The 22,889-nt window shown below is 37.8% G+C and overlaps 1 protein-coding gene across 4 annotated transcripts in view; it reads right to left on the reverse strand.

The window, feature by feature from the left end:
• Nucleotides 1-22,889, reverse strand: part of LOC123747179 (uncharacterized) — a 105,234-nt gene that overhangs the window by 61,534 nt on the left and 20,811 nt on the right. For all 4 annotated transcript variants that reach the window (XR_011224910.1, XM_045729219.2, XM_069313959.1 and 1 more), the window contains one exon: nt 3,741-3,871. Coding sequence is in view for 2 of the 4 variants with exons in the window: in XM_045729219.2 (XP_045585175.2) it covers nt 3,741-3,748 (8 nt within the window). In the remaining 2 variants the exon portion in view is untranslated. The remainder of the gene's footprint in view (nt 1-3,740; nt 3,872-22,889) is intronic.

The following is a 22,889-nucleotide window of genomic DNA, read 5'->3' on the forward strand; positions in this document are numbered from 1 at the left end:
ACGGAGGCAAAAGCAGCAACTGTCACCCTGAGACAAGGACAAACAGCAATCTTCAAACTCGCACAAGGTAACTTGGAATTCTGAAGATGCTTCCATAGGTCCACCAAGCCTCGACTGGGTTTACCAGGGCCCATAGGCTGACTGCTACAGGAAGCCCGGGTAAGGTATTGCTAACTGGTTAAACCCAAAGCTAACAAGGGAGAAGATCACAACGCTTAAACCCCTGCGACGTGTACAATCACAAGAGGTACAGCAGAAGGCCACCAAATTATTATAATTGGTCCAATAGCCACACCAGGCAGATCCCCCACCAGGCAAAGCAAACAAAAAGAAAATAAAAACCCGCAAATGTACAACGTCCCCAGAGGAAACAGGAACTGACTGCTACATAGGTAGCTGGCTGCGCAACACCTTGACGCCCCAACCACCAACAATACCACTCCCTACCCAAGACCAAACAATGGCCATGAAACCCCAGCTGGCCCCTAGGGTGGGGTAGATGCCAAGTAGCAAGAACCCCTAAGGAAATGGTGTCCCGAATGCACCAGGAAAAAGAAGCCCGACACAAGGGTATACCCACAGGGCACTAAGTGAAGGCTGCCCTAAAAGCATGCAGCCCCCGTAACACTTTAGGTACAACTGGCCACCACACCATGAACAGCAGAGGACACTACCAAGGGAAAACACTGTGTAGGAAATCGAGGCCAGAGATGATGACCACACTTGATTACATTAGCTGACAAACTGGAATGGCTAGGCTGCCTGGGGGTGGGGTTCGGGGCTCCCCTCCGGGGGGATGGGGGGTCACTGCATGGACGAACGATGTGGAGGTTGAGTATGATGTTTGTGTGTCTTTTTGAGCTTGGAGGGAGCTCTGCCTCTCTTGTTTGGTTTTCAGTTGCAATTTTCTTACTATATGGGGTCAGTTTTGTGATGCCTACCTTTCTGGGTGCTTAACCCTGGTCAATGGCAGGTAAGGAAAACCCCCAACACAAGAGGGTTTTTCCAGGGCCATTGCTCCCTGTGCCTCTCTGAGGGAGGAACAGGTTCTGGCTCATGGTCCCTGGTAGGCTGAACTCCTATGACTAATACCCTGGTCAAATGAATTGTGTATTAGCCCGATAGCTCATGGGAGCCGAAGAGGCTCCCTCATAGAAAATCATAACAAAGTCATTAAAAATATTGACCAAAACGCAATGAGTGCTAGTGGCTGTACAAGAATGTATGAACTCTTGTATATATAAATAAATGAATAAAATAAATAAATATTAACCCTTGTGTTGCTCAGGGCTATTTGGCCATTGCCACCCACAGGGGCATAACAAAAAAATATATATATTTTTTCTTCTAAACCTGTTAATTTGTGTTCTCTGATCATGGGAAAAATAATAAAAGAACGTAAGTGGCATATTTTGCCCGCTATAGGGTGGGGAAGTCCGGCAAAAAACAGGCCTGACTCATCATGCGTCCCAGGTGGTCTGCTCCGCCCCAGCTGTCAGGGGGGAGTGGCCACAAAAAGATAATTAAGTAATTATTTCAATGTCTCTGATTGATTTTTCTTCATTTTTTCCTGTGATATTATTCAATAGTGTGTAGTGTGATATATTTATATAATAAATAGCCACACCTGGGTTGTGGGTTGGACATGTATATGAGTGGAATTGGGTGGTTATAGATAGGAGCTGCCTCGTATGGGCCAATAGGCCTTCTGCAGTTAACTTTGTTCTTATGTTCTAAAAAAATGTGTGAATCATCGCTGTACTCAAAATTATGGTGTGCATGTTGTTGATTTAATTATTATGTTCGTCAAACAGTGAACAAATACTTTGTCGGTTATTACACTATATACACAGGTTATATATAAGTATCTACATGTTTTGTTCACCATAACGAACCACTAAGTTGGTATTATGAGTCAAAAAGCAACGAGTGACCGCCACACACCAGCCAGCCACTCACTCCCTCAACACCTCACTCGCCCACATTCTCCTCCCACCATACTGTTTTTGCTTTTATTCACTATATACAGACGTTATATGTAAGTATCTACATGTTTTGTTCACCACAACTGTACAACTAAGCTGATATAGTTAGTTCAAGCACTAAGAGACGTCGCTACACACATTCAGCTGGCAGCTGCCTCCCTCACACATTCAAGGTCAGACGCACTAAAATTTCTCCACCAACAATACTGTTTGTGGTGTTATTACACTATATACAGATGTTATATATAAGTATCTACATGTTTTGTTCACCACAACTGTACAACTAAGTTGATATAGTTAGTTCAGGCACTAAGAGACGTCGCTACACACATTCAGCTGGCGGCTGCCTCCCTCACACATTCAAGGTCAGACGCACTAAAATTTCTCCACCAACAATACTGTTTGTGGTGTTATTACACTATATACAGATGTTATATATAAGTATCTACATGTTTTGTTCACCACAACTGTACAACTAAGTTGATATAGTTAGTTCAGGCAATAAGAGACGTCGCTACACACAAGTCAGCTGGCGGCTGCCTCCCTCACACATTCAAGGTCAGACGCACTAAAATTTCTCCCCCCAAAATACTGTTTGTGGTGTTATTACCCAAAGTAGATATGTGTGCATATACACACAATATATATGTAAGTATTTACATGTTTTGTTCACCATAACTGTTCAACTAAGCCGGTATAGTGCCCAAAGAGCATAGTGGCCAGCCCTACCAACATCCTTCAAGCTCAACAAGCTTGAAGCTATTGCAATTTCTGCTGTTCCATTCAACATGTAATTACTGTATTGTCATTCTTTTTTTCTACTTCAGTTCAATTTCAAAAGGAACATGTAATTAATGTAATTCTTTTTTTCTACTTCAGGTCAATTTCATACTTTTGATCTCAATTAACTTAAAGTAGTTTTCAATCTTTTTCTCACATCTTGCCCGAAACCCTGTACATATTAGTGGCTTTAGGCATAGTATAGTATATAGTAAGCCACAATGTAGGACTGTAAACAGATGCTTTTTCACCCACAGGTTTATAAACCAATGAAACTGCCTACCCCCAAAGCCATAAATACCCAAAATCTGCTGAACTTTAAAATCCAGCTTGAGAAAATCATCAGGACAAATGGGGGGACTTCGATAAGCCGCTGGCTTCCTGTCCTTATCGAGGCTACTAGTGTTAGTGGCCCTCAGATAAGTTCAGGCAAATATAAACCTTGTTGCTCTTGTTTTATATTTTGGCTGGGATACCTGCATTTTGCCGTCTGTTATCAATACCGACCTGTGCTTCAAATGGTTAACTAAATATACTTTATGTATTTTTGTCTTTTGGTACCAGAGTAGCAAGCTAGGGAGGCTAACATTTTGTTAGGTAGTGCTCCTTGTAAGTCTTTGTGATGCCAAGGAATGGGGTTGAAGTTTAATGCTTTCTGTGGACTCTAGAGCTGGATAATATTTTAGTTCTTTCTTGTACTGTTATGACCAAGTCAAGCTCACTACAAAAGTTCACTGTGGCATCAGAATATCTCCCGGTCTGACTCCATATTACACCTCCAACTGAGATAATGGAAGCTTACATTGTGAAATGTCCCCCTGCCTGACTCCATAATACACCTCCAACTGAGGCAGTGGAAGCTTACCTTGTGAAACAGCAGTGATCAATACATTCAGAAAGGCACTTTTCATATATACTTGAAGACTATTTTTGGAACAAAATAGAAAGAAAATAAGAAAAAATGAATATACTTACGATGCCATGGTTGATTAAAGGATGGCACGTTAACACAAGTTGAAACTTGAGCAAATGATTCTTGACATCCAGTTCTGAGCAGTCTTGCAGCTATTTACTTCGTTGATTACACCAACTATGACACCCATTACCTGTCAATTATAAGTTTATCAGACATGAATAATTTATAAGCTTGAACAGTGAACGCTTCAAAAATAAAATCACAATAATGTGATGTATCAATAAGAAAATATTGTGCCAATAACGTGAGATAGAAATAGTGTTCCTGAACTCTTAGAGATGAGTATTCTATCCTTCCTCACTGACTCAGTATTAACTTAACTGAAAATGTTTATCACATATCTAAAATCATATAATAAATCTTAAACCTACTAAATAGGACAGTGAATAGTAAACTAAATAAAGTCCATCTTTGGCTAACTGCTAACAAACTCACCCTAAACATTGATAAATATATAAACTGACCTTCCATATTTTGTTTGGTAATAAATCATCAGATCAAGTTAATCTAAGAATAAACAATATCCAAATAAGTAAAAAAGTAGATGATAAATTCCTTGGTGTCTTCATCAATAATAAGCTAAATTTCCAGGGGACACATTTTAAATATAGCAAAAGAGTTTCTAAAACTGTTGGCATTCTTTTTAAGATCAGATTATGTACCTTGCCCTGCCCTGGTGACGCTTTATTACACTCTCATCTAACCTTATCTCAATTATGGTATTTGTGCTTGGAGTTCTACTACCCAAAATCATCTACGTCCTCTAATTACTCAACTTCCTTCTTAGATTAAGGACCTGCCCGAAACGCTGCGCGTACTAGTGGCTTTACAAGACTGTAATTACCATATTATGTATCCTCACATTCCCAATGTACCTTCTTGTATATGCATAAATAAATACATAAATAAATAAATAAATAAACTCAAAGCAACTATTAAAACAATATCAAACTCTGGCCCCAGACAGCACTCAGTACCTTTACTTAAATCTTTGAATATGTTAGATACTAAGCCACTGCACATCCTCTCAAGTGTACTCTTTATATTTAAAACTCTGAACTATAAAGCCAATCCTGACCTTCAACACTTCCTAGAAGGTTGTAACCCATGCACACCACACCAGATACAAATACCTATTTGATATTCCAGGAGTGCGACTTAACAAAACCAGAAATGCTCTACAGATCAAGGGACCCAAAATGTGGAATGACCTTCACAATCATGTTAAAGGCTGTACCTCTCACAACAAGTTTAAGATAAAAACTAAGTACAACCTAATAAACTCCATGTTACCTACCTTACCCCCTAAATGTCAACCGATGTTCTGCTATTTTAAACAATACTGTTTGTTGACAACTTGTATAATTGCTGTTTCTGCCATGTTCCCTCCCCCCTTTTTTTTATTCCTTTTTCAACGCAATTTATACTTCAATCTCAATTACTATCAAGTTTTAGTCTAAGTTTTTTTCCCCCACACCTTGCTCGAAATGCTGTGTGTATTAGTGGCTTTAGGTATTGTATGTACTAGCTTTATCTATAAATCAAACATTATGTTTGTAACTGATACATTTTAGTAAAATGTATATTAACATTTTTACTACAATATAAATTGACAAGAAGTGATTACACTGGTGAAGAGCTGTCTTAAGTACACATTCAGTGGAACCTCGGTTTACAAATTACCCACTTTACGAATCTTTCGGTTTACAAGCTCAATTTCTTGGAAAAATTCAACTCGGTTTATGAGCTTTGCCTCGCTTTGTGAGTTTGTTGATACATGTACGAGTCGACTGAGCATGTGGTTCCTGGTGGGCAAGGGCGAGGTGAGCTTCAGTTTACCGGTGTCTCCCACCTAGTGACGATCGCACTTTAATATTGTACAGTGTATTTGAAAGAATAACAGGATGGATGGTGGGGGACTGGCTGGATGATGAGAAAACAGGATGTATGGTGAGGAGACATGATGGTGGAGTTGAGTACCCAAGGGTTAGTCAGCTTCTTGTGGAGCTCCATCCTTGGAAGGGTCAGTAATTTGACCTTTAGGAAGGGAGGACCTCGATATAAGCCTAACATGTATATATACACTCTGGCTGCCTGTCCCCAACAGAGTGAATTATTATTATTATTTATATACATGTTAAGTCTGTATCAAGGTCCCCTCCCTACGCCCACAGGATGCGCCTAACAACAAGCTAATTCCTGAGTAGCTATGCTTACTGCTCGGTCAACAGAAGCATTAGGTGATAGTAAATGCTTCCAAGCATTCCTGTCCCACCCAGGATCATCACCTACATTTGCCTCATATGGGCCAATAGACCTTATGCAGTTACCTTCCTTCATTCTTACTCTCATATTTAAAGTTCACCAGTGTTTATTTACTTAATAACTACTGAAATAATATCTTGCTATTATTAATATAAGTACACAGTAATATAAAGACATTTATCTCCAGTTTCACATAGAGAATGCATATACAGGTATAGCTAACATGAAGGTCTCCTCCTTGATGAGACTCGCCAGTAAAAAATATTTGTTTATATTAAAATCAATCTTCTGGTTTGTGTAGTAGAGAAAAATTTAATTATACATTTTACGTAATGCTACGATTGGTCTGGACCTGTCGTAGTGAGACGCTGTGTACTTAGGAAGATTTTCATTCTTAAAGGCCTTCCTGAACACCAACAGAGCCCCCACAAGATGGTAAGAACAAAAACATTCTTAAGTACAGTACTTGCATAACTGCTTCGTGAATCTAGCCCCTGGTGCATCCCCTACATGGATTATTGCATTCATGCATGGAGACCTCATCTTCAGAAAGACTTAGCAGCTCTGGAGAAGGTGCAACACCGGGCAACAAAAATTACATGAGCTTAGTCATCTTACATATATATCAAGAATGGTTGAGGGCCACTGGACTAACACTGCAAACCAGGCATGACAGGGCAGATCTCATCAAAACCTTTAAAATACAGAACAATTTGGAGGATGTCGACACGAATGAGGAGCAACGGTATCAAGCTCAACAAATCCCAATGTAGGACAGAAAACAGGAGATTTTTTTTACCCATAAGGTTGTAAACTCATGGAACTGCCTACCCACCAAAGCCGTAAATGCCAAAACTCTACTGGGTTTTAAAATACAGGTGGAAATGATCATCAGGGCACATGGAGGGACCTTTGACGAGTCACTGGCTTCCTGTCCTCATCGAGGTCAAAGTGTTGGTGGCCCTCGGGTAAATTCAGGTAAATTTAGATGTGTAATGTCAAGCTGATTGGACAGTAGTTTTCTGCTGAGCTCTTTCTACATTTTTTTAAAAAATAGGTGACATTTAAATGTCAAGGGGACTCCAATCAAGGAGACTCTCCCTTGGTCCAGAGATTTTATGAAAAGTAGTTTCAGCAGTAGGCATAGTTCTTCTGCCAGTTCCTTTATGACTTTGGATGAGGTTCTGTCCAAACCTGGGGTTTTCGAGTCTTTTAGTTTGTCAATACTCTAGTAGATTATGTCACATGGTATGGGTATGTCCTTTAATCCATTCTCTTCATCTTAAAACATTTGTGTGGGTGATGGAATGTCATCTATCCTTTCTAGTGTGAACACTCACATAAAATATGCATTAAGTGTGTTTGCTGCTGTTAAGATTGATAAAACCATCTTTGTTTTGTTTGGTAATAAATTCAACAACCACAGATAAACTGATCAAACCATACAGCAAGCCAAAGGCAAAAGCATTTTCCATTTCCACTGCTTAAATGTCATCAACCATGATGAGGTCCAAATAAATTAACTCAACACTGAATAAGGATGAGAGAAATGAGGAGAATAAAGGAAAAAATACTGAGTACATAATAAAAGAACAGCAGGTGGATCAAAAGGTAATAAAGGGACTACAGGAGGGATCAGGAAGCTATTGATGAGGCAGTTGATAGATCTGCAGCAATTGATTAATAGCAATCGTCTAGGTGGGATTTCCGTTGTCAACCAAAAGAACCCAGAGGGTGAGACACTTTGAATGTGAGCAGAGTTGAGGATATGAATTTAGTACTCCTAGCAAGAGTATCAGAAGTTTCAGAGAGAATTAAACAAAAAAAATTCATTTTAAGAAACCTTGCAAATGAAGAGGGTTAAAAATGATCAGCAAATCATTGAGGCAATAAATGAAAAACTGACTGGCAAGGAGGAGGATCTTAACATTTCGAAGGTTGGGAATGTAGGCCTGAGGCAAATGGTACAGTATGCATAACCATTGCAAATGTCGAACACTTGTGGAAGATACTCGGAAGTGCATATAAACTAAAAGGAAGGTACAACCAAGTTTACATCCCTCAGGGCTAACAGTAGAAGAGCAAAAAAGCGACAAAATACTAAGAAACAAACTAAGAGTTAAGAAGCATGGACTAATACTGAGATTGAAAGCTAAGGATAAGGAGAGGGCAGGTGATCATGACAGTGGATGAAAGACGGTGTAGTCCTTCACCCAGTCAGGCAGAACTAACCCTATACTTCTTTGAAGACAAACAAACAAAACCCAAAGTAACTATGTAGGAAATAATAGTGTGCAAAATGCTGGGAAAATCTCCCAGCCTCCTAGGAACAATGTCAAGAGTTTAATTGCTCCTACACAAATGCCTGAAGCTTACTGAATAAATTTGATGCATTGAGTGCCACTTGAGGCTGTGAACCCTGATATCATTGGCATTAGTGAAACATGGGAGCGAGAAGACAATGTAAGGGCAAGAGCTTGTAAGCCATACCCTAGAGTACAAACTCACAAAACCTATCCTTAACTTTCTTGCTTATAGTATGGATGGTACTCTAAAACTGGGATGTCAAGCCAATAGGTATGTTAACACTTCAAATACACTAGTAACCATGTGGGGCTGGTATCATATTTTTAAATTGGCAGGACATTACAATCAATGTGTGTGTATTACATTTCATGGGGGAATTCCATCTTCCGGGACACCATCCACCTGTCAGAGAGGACAGAATAACAAGAGTAGGTGATGTAATGCTTTATGTAAAAAGAGTAATTGAATGCATCTAGCAATGAGGAATTAAACACCAGGGGATCCTCATAATCTATATGATGCAACATACTGGCTCAAAATGGTAGCAAACGCTGGAATTATGCTACAGAAAAGACACAGCAACAACAGTAGAAGTAAATGATCTGAGCAAGGTGATCAATGCACTAACAAAAACCAAAGCCCTTATAATGGGGGGGCTTTTAATCATGAAACAATAGACTGGGTGAATCATCTATCAAACAAGCAGCAGGAGAACAATTTCTCGACCTGGTACATGACTCCTTTCTCATAAAGCACATGACAGAGCCCACACATGACTCCTTTCTCATAAAGCACATGACAGAGCCCACACAGAGTGGTAGACGGTTGGAAAAAGTTAGGGGAGAAGGTGGTGGAGGCCAAGACCGTCAGTAGTTTCAAAGCGTTATATGACAAAGAGTGCTGGGAAGATGGGACACCACGAGCGTAGCTCTCATCCTGTAACTACACTTAGGTAATTACACTTAGGTAATTACAAGGTAATAGCATTCTAGATCTTGTGCGAACATCAGACGATGCCATGATCAATCAAATATAGGTGGAGGTAAAGCTCGTCCCTTTGTGTGATCACAACATATAAAAATGGATCAAGGAAAGAGGGAGGAATTGCAAAATACCTCCTGGAGGGACTTAACACTTTCGCCCGGGCATGACGCAGCATTGCGTCATCCGTTTACTGTCGGTAATGACGGGCATGACGCAGCATTTATTTATTTATTTATTTATGCATATACAAGAAGGTACATTGGGAATGTGAGGATACATAATATGGTAATTACAGTTTTGTAAAGCCACTAGCACGCGCAGCACTTCGGGCAGGTCCTTAATCTAAGAAAATTTTAAGTAGGTTTTATTTTATATGCTAATGTTCCTCTAGAGAATTCTATTGCAAACCCATTGAGACCAAAATGAAAGACCTAGGACGAAAATTGAGGTGACCAGAGTTAAAATAGTGAAAACATTTTATCGCGTTTGCGCGCTCCTGGGTAACTCGTTCGCACTTTCTCTGTTTGCTGCGGGTAATTAGCCGGGCTTTTGGAGTTTATATGCATTTAGTGCTGTAGAAAATTCTATTGTGAACACAATGATACCAAATTTAATCTTGTAGGATGAGAATTAAGGTGACAAAGTTGAAGAGAGTATACACTTTTCAGAATTTACGCACGCTCCCGTGAAACCCTGAGACCCAAATTGCACAGTTGAGGGGTGGTGCGCGGGGTACGCCAAAGTGTTAATAGATCAAGGCATGGAAGAATCATGGGAAAACTTCGAACTAAGAAAAAGAAAGAAAACAAACAACTAGATGATGATACACGAGTAAAAAGAGCTAATAAATAAGAGCAGCCTCTGGAGCACGTATCAATCCTCAAAGTATAACATACATTATGAGCTATCTGTTGACTACTTGTTGAATATTAACAAAGGTTAATGTCCCCTAGTCCCAGTCTCTGATCAGGCCTCCTGTTTGCTGGTCTGATCTACCAGGCTGTTTGATGCAAATGTTCACAGTCTGGTTGATCAGGTATCCTTCGAAGGTGCTTGTCAAGTTCTCTTTTGAATACTGGGAGAGATCAGCCAGTTATAACACATATATGTGGTGGGAAGTGTGACAACAAGTCTTGGGCCTTTGATGTTGATCGAGTTCTCTCTTGGCAAACCTATTGAACCTCTGCTCTTCAGTAGGGTTATTGTGTACACCCTGCCATGCCTTCAGATCTAAAGAGGTCTTAAGTCAGTAAGCAGATTTGGAACCAGTCCTTCTAATATTTTTCAAGTGTAGATAGGGAATACAGATTTCAATTTTTTAGGTGGTCCAAATCATTTAGATGTTTTATTGAATGGATTCTAGCAGAAAAGGATTTTTGCACGCTCTCCAATCAGCAATTTCTCCACCTTTGAATGGGGATGGTAGTGTGCAATATTACACTCTTAAGAGAGCACTAATGTCTTAAAATGTATCATCGTTGGCATGGCATGTCTTGTTTAGAAGGTTCTTAGTTATCCAACCTGCCATTTTTCTTGCAGCTGTGACAGCAACCTTGTTGTATTTTTTAAAAGCAAGATCTTTCGACATGATTACTCTTAAATCTTTTACATCACTTTTTCTTTCAATAGTGTGGTTTGACTGTTTTATATGTAAGTTCTGCTTTGATATGCTCACTTTTTCCAAAGCACATTTAATTGGAACTTATCCTCATTAAACATCATGATGTTATTTTCTGTGGCCTAGTGAAAGATTTGATTAACATCAGATTGGAGGTTTGCTGTATCCTGTATGTTCTCTACGCTCATGAAACTTTGAGTGTCGTCTGCAAAGGATGATACAGTACTATATAGTTTGTATCCTTGTCAATACCTGATATGAGAATAAGGAAAAGTATCAGAGCAAGCACAGTACCTTGCTTGCTCTGGTTAATGCTATACAGAAGGGCCAAAAATTTTGCCACCAAGGTGCTCAGATACACCAAAAGAAACTATAAAAGAAAACTTGCTCAAAATATAATGAAAAATCCAGTCTTTTTATGCCTATGTAAGAAGTAAAATCAAAACAAAAGACTGTAGGACTCTTAAAAGACAAGATCAAGCAAGTTATAATTGACGAAAAAAAGGGCAGCAACACACTGAATACTTTTACATCATTGTTCACACTAGAGAATTAGATAACATCACAAAACCCTCACAAATTACCTAGGTGACACCCCTAGGGTCAACACTTGCATCAGAGGAGCTCCAGCATATTTCAACAATCCTAAGTATTGTAGTACAGGTTGATGATAGTGAGTGGTATCCCAGGGAACATAAAGGTATAGTACTTTTGAAAAATAGGTGAGATAACAGGAATGTGCCAAGGGCAGTGAAAAATCAGGTGAGAAAAAGTTGCCCTAGTGTTAAAAGTGCAGAGAAGAACATTTAAGATGGCCGCCGGCAAGAGGAAAAACAAAACAGAGCTTGATTTTGCAGGATTCAATGAAGAAAGCATTGATATAAGCAGTTTACACAACAAGTTGGTAAAATTAGATACTATAGTGACCTTTCATGTAGAAATAATTAGTAAATTGAAAGAAAGTAATGACCATTTGAATAGCAAAGTTTTATGTCTTGAGGGTTTAGTGAAAGACTTGCGCATGAATAAGAATCAATTGGAAACAAATTGCAAAGCCATGGAAGAAGAAAATAAACTTTTAAAAACAGCTTTGGAAGAAGTTAAAGTAAATTTAAACATAAATGACTACAATAGGTTAAGTAAGGAAATTCAACAGGAGAAACAGCTTTTGTCAGCACAGATGGAGGAAGTTACACAGGGAATAGAACAGTGCAAGAAAGATATGCAACTCACCTATGCACAAGTGGCCAAGGAGAAGGAAAAAATAGAAGAAGTAGTAAAGGAAGTCAAACACTGCAGCAACCAAGATAAAACAAACATTAGGCTAGAAGTGAGAAAGGAATTGGCATCTAATCCGAAGTTGGTGCAAAACTCAGTTGATCGGAGTAAGTCCCTGATAATTTTTGGTTGCAAAGAAAAAAAATATAACATCTAGGTCAGAAAGAGCTGTAGAAGAAGCGAAAATAGTAGATAAAATTGTTGGCCTCGTAGAAGGTCTTACTACCAGAGAATGTGTGCGACTACAGGAGAATAGGCAGATACGTAAAAGGGAAAGATCGACCTTTGAGGATCACCCTAAACGGTGCAGTGCGGTCGTTAAGACGAGATCTTTCAAAAGAAAGACAGAGAAGCTGAAACTGAACCTCGCCGAGGCAAAACGTTTAAATGAGAGCAGGAATGAAGAAGAAATCGATTCTTTTTTCTACAAAGTGATAGGGGTAGGCAGACCAGTAAAGTGGTACATAAAGGCAAACCAACAAAATCAATAGAGAGAGGTGGGGTGAAGAATAAGGAGAGGGGAACAAGTTCCTGAAGATTGCATACACCAACGTAGATGGAGTGAGATCGAAGATACTGGAGTTAAGTGATGTAATACAGCTGCAGACACCAGACATTGTTGCACTCACAGAGACAAAACTTGAAGATGTTAATTTAAATGAGGTCATATTCCCAAGGGGCTACTCATTTAGAGACGGGACAGAAAAATAAGGAAAGGCGGTGGCGTTGCTGTGCTGGTGAAAGAACACCTAAAAGTGAAGGAAATAATGACTGCCAATCCACAAGAAGTTGACATAATAGCACTAGAGATCTGCCATGAAGATGATAAACTAATGATCATAAATGCATATAGTCCACCGCCAAGCAGCACATAGTCAAAGGAGGAGCTAGATAGTAAACGAGAAGGTCTTATAACAATATTGAGAGAGATTATAGCGAGAGCGGATAATGATAGATCACGACTGTTGATAGTCGGTGACTTAAACTTGAAATCCATAGACTGGGATGCATATGAAACTAAAACAGAAGATTTTTGGACCTGTAGATTTGTAGACCTCATCCTAGAAACATTCTTGTATCAACATGTTAAACAAGCTACGAGGATGAGGGAAGGGGACGTTCCCTCCATGCTATATTTGATATTTACCAGGAAGGAGGAAGATATATTTGACATTCAGTACCTTCCTCCCTTGGGTAAAAGTGACCATGTCTTATTGGGAATAAAGTATGCAATGCGTTATAATCTGGAAGAGAATAAGGAGGTTGAAGCAGTTGAAAAACCTGACTTCAGGAGAGGACATTATGGCGACCTGAGAAATTTTTTTAGTGAGTGTAATTGGACAGACTTGTTGCTAGGCAAGGAAGTGAATGAGATGTATGTCAAGTTGTGAAATATATGATAAAGGCACAAAAAAATTTATACCAAAACAGAGATGCAGAACTTGAAAACAGGATTGGTTCAATAGAAATTGCGAGAAGGCCAGAGACCAAAAGACACAAAAATGGAATCTATACAGGAAGAAGCCAAACCCTCAAACATACCAATGATACAAAGATGCGAGAAACGACTACACAGCAGTGAGGAGTGAGGCAGAAAGAAATTTTGAAAAAGGGATTGCAGACAAATGTAAAACAGAACCAGGTCTATTCTATAAATTCATAAACAACAAATTACAGGTAAAGGATAATATTCAGAGGTTGAAAATGGGAAATAGATTCACGGAAAATGAAAAGGAAATGTGTGAAACACTAAACAAAAAGTTCCAAAGTGTGTTTGTACAAAATGAAATCTTTAGGGAACCAGACAATAAGAATTCCAGAGAACAACATAGAGCACATAGAGGCGTCTATAGACGAAGTGGAAAAATTGCTCAAGGAGCTAAGTAAGAATAAAGCAGTTGGTCCAGATGGAGTTTTACCATGGGTTCTGAGAGAATGTGCACCTGAGCTCAGCATTCCACTTCAACTGATTTTTCAGGCATCCCTGTTTACAGGAGTTGTTGCTGATGTGTGGAAAAAGGCTAACATAGTTTCAATCTACAAACGTGGAAGCAGGGAAGACCCCCTTAATTATAGACCTGTATCATTGACAAGTGTAATAGTCAAAATATTGAAAATAATTAAAACTAAATGGGTAGAACACCTGGAGGAAAACGATATAATATCAGACAGACAGTATGGTTTTCAAACTGGAAGTTCCTGTGTAACGAACTTACTCAGTTTTTATGATCAAGCCACAGAGATTTTACAGGAAAGAGATGGTTGGGTTGACTGCATCTATCTGGACCTAAAAAAGGCTTTCAACAGTGTTCCCCATAAGAGGTTGTTCTGGAAACTGGAACGTATTGGAGGTGTGACAGGTACGCTTCTAACATGGATGAAAAATTTTCTGACTGATAGAAAAATGAGGGCTGTGATCAGAGGCAATGTATCGGACTGGAGAAATGTCACAAGTGGAGTACCACAGGGTTCAGTTCTTGCACCAGTGATGTTTATTGTCTACATAAATGATCTACCAGTTGGTATACAGAATTATGTGAACATGTTTGCTGATGATGCTAAGATAATAGGGAAGATAAGAAACTTAGATGATTGCCATGCCCTTCAAGAAGACCTGGACAACATAAGTATATGGAGCAATACTTGGCAAATGGAATTTAATGTGAATAAATGCCATGTTATGGAATGTGGAATTGGAGAACATAGACCCCACACAACCTATAAATTATGTGAGAAATCTTTAAAGAATTCTGACAAAGAAAGGGATCTAGGGGTGGTTTAATTAGAAAACTGTCACCTGAGGTCCACATTACGAACATTGTGCGAGGAGCCTATGCTACACTTTCTAACCTCAGAATTGCTTTTAAATACATGGATGGCGAAATACTAAAGAAATTGTTCACAACTTTTATTAGACCAAAGCTGGAATATGCAGCGGTTGTATGGTCCCCATATCTTAAGAAGTACATCAACAAACTGGAAAAGGTGCAATGACATGCCACTAAGTGGCTCCCAGAACTGAAGGACAAGAGCTACGAGGAGAGATTAGAGGCATTAAATATGCAAAAACTAGAAGATATAAGAAAAAGAGGCGATATGATCACTACGTTCAAAATAGTAACAGGAATCGATAAAACTGATAGGGAAGAATTACTGAGACCCAGAACTTCAAGAACAAGAGGTCATAGAAACAAAGCTGCCGGAGAAATATATGAAAATTCACTTTTGTAAACAGAATGGTAGACAGTTGGAACAAGTTAAGTGAGAAGGTGGTGGAGGCTAAAACCGTCAGTAATTTCAAAGCATTATATGACAAAGAGTGCTGAGAAGACGGGACACCATGAGCGTAGCTCTCATCCTGTAACTACACTTAGGTAATTACAAATGTTCGAAGCAGGTGAAGAGAATTAGGGATGTCCCCATAACATGGGATACATCAGGAAAAGCATTAACACACTGAGATTTAAATGCCCCAGGAGTAGATGGAATTAAATCCAATGTGATTAAAGAACTGGCACATGAACTGTCTAAAACTGAAGCTCCTTTTCAGAAAACCTCTGAACCAAAGGATAGAACCTAAAACTGAAGCTCCTTTTCAGAAAACCTCTGAACCAAAGGATAGAACCTGTAGATTGGAAATATGCAATGGTTACACTATCTTTATTAAAAGGGTGAAAGAGCTCAGACCTCGCATATCAGCAAGCTCATGGAGAATCCCGAGGGACAGATTTATCCGCCATCTTACCATGAACAAACTAATAAAATCAACACAATTGTTTTGCTAAAAACAGATCCTGCCTTACAAACCTGCTCACATTTTTGAAAACGGTAACCAACTACTGTATTCAGACTAAAGACTTTCAGTAGGTGTAGTATACATAGACTTTGCTAAAATTTTTGAGACAGTACTTCATGAAAAATTAGCAAGGAAGTTACAGGCACATCATTAGAGTACTAAAATGGATAAAAGAATCATTAAAACAAAGCAGTCATCCTGAATGGAAATGAATCTGACTGGAGAATTGTGGTAAGTGGCGTACCACAGGGGTCCAGTTTGGGGCCAGCCCTTTTTGTCACATACATCAATGACAGATCATAATATTACTAACTACATCAAATTTGTAGACGACCCTAAGATTTATGGTAAAGTGGGAAGTGAAAATGATATCTATGACTTATAGAGAACTACATGAATGCCACAAATAGTCAGAAGACTGGCAAATGCTTAATATCCAAAATGAAAGACCTTGCATGTGGAGCATTACAACCTATGCCACAACTACCAAATTAATAACATTACCTTGCAGCAGATTCATAAAGAAATGAGAGCTGCATTTAAAAAAAAAGTAATTAAGCGAACCTTTAACTTCAAGGAAAAGAAGGTAGTTATCAACTGAATAAATCTCTCGTGCATCCCCACTTGGATTAAAAAAAAATTAAAATAAATAAAATGTTTATTCAGGTAAGGTACATACATACAAGAGATTTTACATAATTTGATCGATTTATAGATGGAGCTAGTACATACAAAGCCTAAAGCCACTATTACGCAAAGCGTTTCGGGCAGGAAAAACATTAATGACTAAAACTTAATACTAATTGTGTATAAAGAATAAAATGTGTTGAGAAAAAAAAAAATAGATAAAAAAGGGGGAAACATGGCTGAAAACACAGCTGAAAACACATTAGTATCCAAGCATGGAGACATCACCTTCAGAAAGACATAGCTGCTTTAGGGACAGTTCAATACCCAGCTCATCCTGTTTACAGTGCTATATTTATACAGTAGTAGCAATGTGGACAATTGTACATATATTGACACAAGGGACAATTAGATAGTAGAATTTGGTACCAATAATTTTGGACAAACCAGAAAAGTTTTGTATTTTTGTCTTTGTTTTATTTTTAAGTTTTGTATTTATATTAAAAATCAATCAGGACAAATATGGGGACCTTTGACAAGCTGCCAGTTTTGTGCTCATTGATGCCAGTAGCCCTCAGGTAAATTCAGGTAATACTGATCATTTATTATAGTGATGCAGTAAGATCACATAGTGAGGATAATGATAATGTTTTAGGGTACACTTAAATTAAAATATATTATGCAGGTAGACATTAAATTTTAAACAACAGGGTCTCTAGTACAGCTGGGTTTGTTCTGGACTCGCAATCAAGAATCCCAGGTTTGAATCCTGGACAGAACAGAAATGGTACGTTTCCTTTATACTTAAATGCCTCTGTTTATCTAGCAGTAAACAGGTATCCTAAAGTTAGTCTACTATCAAGAGTTGCATCCTGTGGATGCATCCTGCATCCTGTGGATGCAACATCCTGATAATAATAACAATGATAGCAAATGTTATTTGTAATAACATCAACAATGACACAAAAGTAAAAATGCAAGTACTGTAGTTCGAAAATGAACGGGAGAGGGGGGGGGGGAACCGCAATACAAGACTAACATATATACATACACAGGATGCCTCCTTCCAGATAAAATTATTACCCTAACATATATACATACATACACAGGATGCCGCCTCCTAGACAAAATTATTAACATTACAACCTTCTTGATAAAATTATTGCCAAATGCAAAGATAAGGTGCTGCAATCAAGTAAATTCAGGTAATTTCTTGCTGTAAATGCATACAAATGTAGTTTTATTGTATAATGAGGAAAGGTATACAGTAAAATGCTGGTAGTATTAATATGGTGTAGAGATTATCCCCTTTTGATGTAAAAGTTTAATGTTAAGAAACAAAATCGAGGGGTTTCATGTGCAGAACTTAAACCCTACAAATTGGTTGCATAGTCTTTTCCCAATGTTAAATTATGTCTAAAGGACCAGACATAATACAAGTGTCTGAATTATATATTTTCTTTATTTTAAAATACATAGGCATATCTTTTTATAGCCTGATAACCATTGCAGTTCAGCTTAGAAAGTAAGTATAGATTTTATACTTTATAAAAATGTCTCTAATTTAAAATGGCCAATAATTTGTTTCCCAATTTTAGAACAAACTTGGATGACTTATTTATTGTTTATAAATATCTTCATAAAAAAAAATTGAGTAAGTTACTGCAACTTGAATTTTTTTTATAGTACTGTATAAAATGAATTATCAAATTAAAATATACTGTACTGTGTTTGAAGTGTTAACTAAGCAGATATGAGAAAAGGCTTTAATATTTACTTATAATCAATAATAATTGACAACTGTGAACCAACAATGAAATGCTTTCTTGAGAAACCCTTCAAACTCTCTCTTTTTGCTTTCGGTCATTCACTCACTTGCAACCCAACCCTACAGAGAGGCCCTTTCTGACCACCCCCCATTTATACCCTTGTGGGCATTGCCCCCATGCCTGTCTTCCTCCATAGGTAGCGACTACTTTCAAGCTAGACTTATGCACTATAGGAAGGCATGCCAGACCCTTCGAAACACAATACCCCTTGGTTAAGACACAAGGTTATGCGCTTGGCTCTTCCCTGTTCAGTCGACCTTACTGCAGGAATCACTTTTTTTTTAACAAGGAAAAGGTTTACCAATTAAAAACAAGATTTAACTATGATTTATTATAATTTAAAGTCATTGAAACTATCATTTGGTTTACAATTCTTAATCATTACACTGAAAAGTAAATGGAATGTGCTTTACAAAAATTGTCAAAAGACAATTAAAAACAAAACTATTTATTATTTAAAAATTAAAAATAGAATTGGTAAATATTCCTGAAACATTTGAATTTTCCATAATACAAAACAAGTCATATCATTTAATATATTGTGCATTAACAAATTTCTCAAATTGTGCATAAATAAGTTCTATCAATATAAATTATAATGACATTCGGGCTCCATTTAATTCTATTTTAGTTACCTAATAAACATTTAACTAGATGATATACACTTTGAAAAATGATAGGTTATGAATGTTTACATTCACACCATATAAGTATTCCAAAATAAATTTTTATCTCATTAAAAAAATTAATTAGATTAATATAAAATCAAAGCCATTATTTATCATAGTTTATCAGTAGACATTCCCTCTAATTTCAGTCAATAATAAGTCCATGGAAATAATTAAGTAAGGCTTCACCAGACGACTGATTGCAGTTTCCACGCACTCCCTGGATGACTGCTACCTCCTCTTTGAGTTTCTCAAGCATCTCTATCCTCTTCTGGAAGTTATGGCGCTTCTGCATCTTTTCAGATTCAATCATTAGATCTATGTATTCTTTGGTTGATATTGGGTTTGGCTTGAGAGCTATTTCCTCTAATCGTTCCACATGACTCTGGGCTTCCTGTATCATGCCAATAAGAATTTGTGCATGTGAATTAATGTCATTCTCAATGGCTTTGATTGCACCTTCTTTGTCAAGTTTTCCTTTTTGAGCTTTCTCATAGCGATCCAGAAGTTCCTGGACTGTCCGTGTTTCTTTTACCCAAGTGTGTTCATATCTGAACTTCATGTTCTTATGAAGATCCCAGTAACACTTCTCTGGACAGACCCTGCAGTAGTTTGATGTCATTGCCCAGCAGCTGGCTTTGCCAGCATCATCAGGAATATAACATGGGTAATGACAAGTCATGTTGCACTTTATACAATTTGTCACATGTTCCCGGGAATTTAAGTCAATTTTAGTAATCTTTGGAACTTCAACTTCTTCCTCATAGTTTGCACTTCCTTTCATGTCATCATCAAGACGAGCCAACATACTTCTCTCTTGGTTTAAATTTGTTAGTTTACCTAAACCTAAATGAATCTGATTCTGCAAACCAATTACCACTAATTGAAGGCGACTTCGTTCCTCAAGAACCTGCTTGGTAAGTGTCAGACTTGCTGGAGAAGTCTTTCCCAACTTTAAAAAGAAGTTAGTCATGCTTCGGTAACCCATCTCCCAGAACAACTTACAAATGTAAGCAGAATCTTCATCATCTGAATCAGAATCGTCACTTCCTCCACTTCCACCAGTGTTACGAGCATACAGTGCACTGTTGTTAAATTTATAAAATCCAGAGAAATGAACTCCAGCTTCTTCAAGTGCATCCAATACTGGAGGAGCCTTAGCATCTGCAAATGTTGCCATAACATATATATTGTCTTTAATATCTTTACCAAACATTGAAGAAAGTCCATCATATACATATCTCTGTGTCTGCGTCAATCGTGCAGCAGAAGCAGGAGTAACAAAACCAACTCCATCAACCTGATCAATCCCATAATCTTGTTTTAAGAACATTTCAAGCTGTTTCATCATTTCACGGTCACGCTGAATGCCTCTGGTGTCCCCAAAGCCTGGAGTGTCAATGAGCACATAATTGTACTCAAACGGCATTCCTGGTAATTGATAAAATGCATAAGCTGTGATGAGATCAGTCTGGCTTTCGGCTTGGGAACGCTTGGGAGCATTTTTATCATCAATAAGAATTAGTCTGAAGTTGTCGGTAAAGTCAATACAATAAATGAAGTTCACCATGGCATTGATGAGAGTTGTCTTACCAGTACCTGTGGCCCCCACCAAGAGTATCACCTTGGTTGGCCTATTGGTCTTCTGGCCAAGGGACATCTTCTGCACCTTTTCGTTATCATTCTTGTGTTCCACATTCATCATCAATTTCCGTATTTCAAGGCCTTCTTCGGTAGCATGCCGTTTACTAAAACTGTTCTTTGCTCTTTTCTTCAGCAACGTCTTTTCATCTTCAGACGAGACAGTTGAGTTTGGTGTTGGTGCCATTGCCTTAACAGTTGAGGTCTTCAAATTCTGTGAACATGAAATATGATGCCATCAATGATGCTGACGTATTACACGGCAAAATAATATTATTGACTTGAGCACATTTATTAGTCTTGTCAGCAGTAAAGGCAATCCATGTCACTGATGAACAAAATGCACAAATCAGACAATAATCCAAATCTTGTGTAATATATTTATTTAATTTTTCATCGAGCAAGCATTTTTCAGTGAGCATTGAATATTGCTTCTCTTTTGCCATAAGCATAAAATCATTCTGTATAAGCATATTAGACTTAAATGTGTTCAGAAAAATATACAGCATTCTGTCTGGATACAGTACTTTGCAGTATAATACACAGCATTCTTTCAGAATACAGTACTGTACAGTATAATATACAGCATTCTGTATGAATACAGAACTGTACAGTATAATATACAGAGTTCTGTCTGCATACAGTGCTGTACTGTACAGTATAATATACTGCAATCTGTCTGAAAACAGTATTGCACTGTACAGTACAGTATAATATACAGCATTGTGTGAATACTGTACTGTACAATATAATATACAGCATTCTCTGAATATAGTACTGCACAAGTATAATGTACAGCATTGTCTGAATACAGTACTGTACAGTATAATATACAGCGGTCTGAATATAGTATTGTACTGTACAATATACAGCATTCTGTCTAAATACAGTACAGTACTGTATAGCATAAAATTCAGCATTCAGTCTGAATACAGTACTCTACAAACACACAACGTACCCGTCCCAATTTTCCGCTGGTTACAACTTATAATAAAGTTGTTGTATCCTGTTATAATGTTTTTATGATGCATTAGAACATTGTTACAGCTTGCTATATTGGTTGTTACAACTTGTTAGGTTTTGATAAAACTTGTTCGCACTTTGTAGCAATGTCGTAGTTTTGTTGGGTTTGGCAGGTACTGTACTGTACAGTACTGTATAATACTGTATACAGCATTCCGTCTGAATATAGTACTGTACTGTACGGTATAATATATAACTATGTTTGAATACAGTACTATACTCATTATCTGCTGTACTTTGATATGTAATATTAATTTAGACATGTAAAGATCTGTGTATAAAATATAATGAGTATAAAACAACTGAACTAAAGTCCGTTTATGGTTGACTGCTAACAAACTTGCCCTCAACATCAAGACATTTTACATTTTGTTTGGTAATAAGTCCAACAATCAATTACTCTTAAGAATTAACAATACCTAAATTATGAGCAGAGTAGATGGGAAGTTCCTTGGTGTTTACCCTGACAAACTAAATTTCCATTGCCATATACTGTACAATATTTAACTTAAAAGGTTTTCCATACAATAGGCATTTTCTCCATTCGCATAGTATGTTCCTCGCCCTGCCCTAGTTACTCTGCTGTATTATTCAGTCATTTATGCATATCTTTCTTATGATATCAGTGCCTGGGGATCCACTGTTTTTGATTACCTCTAACCCCTAATTACTCAACAAAAATCAGCAATTAACGCAATCGCAAATTGCAGTCCCAAACACTACCCCTGCTCCCCCCTTTCTGAAATCTTTAAACATGTTAACAGTATCGGTCTCTTTGGACACTGCTCACGTCCACTTTTTTTCTCTCGAGTCCTAGCAGAGTCCTAGCCGTGGACAGTACTCGCATCCAATTCAAAAATATTTGTATAAAATTCTTTTTTTACCCAACGACTTTGGGATAGTTTCAAAATGAGCGTCTTTAGAGTGTGCACAATTTGATACCAAAATGAAAGATGTAACACGAAACTTGATGTCCCACTTGAAAGATTATAAATACTTTTTGGTCAAAATTTTAAAATATTTGTTAAAATTCTATTTATTGTGCTATTATTATGAGACTAGTTTTAAAATGTGTGCCTTTATATTGCGAACAATTTGATACCAAAATGAAA

The sequence above is a fragment of the Procambarus clarkii genome, chromosome 77 (assembly GCF_040958095.1).
Source record: "Procambarus clarkii isolate CNS0578487 chromosome 77, FALCON_Pclarkii_2.0, whole genome shotgun sequence".
NCBI classification, from domain to species: Eukaryota; Metazoa; Arthropoda; class Malacostraca; order Decapoda; family Cambaridae; genus Procambarus; species Procambarus clarkii.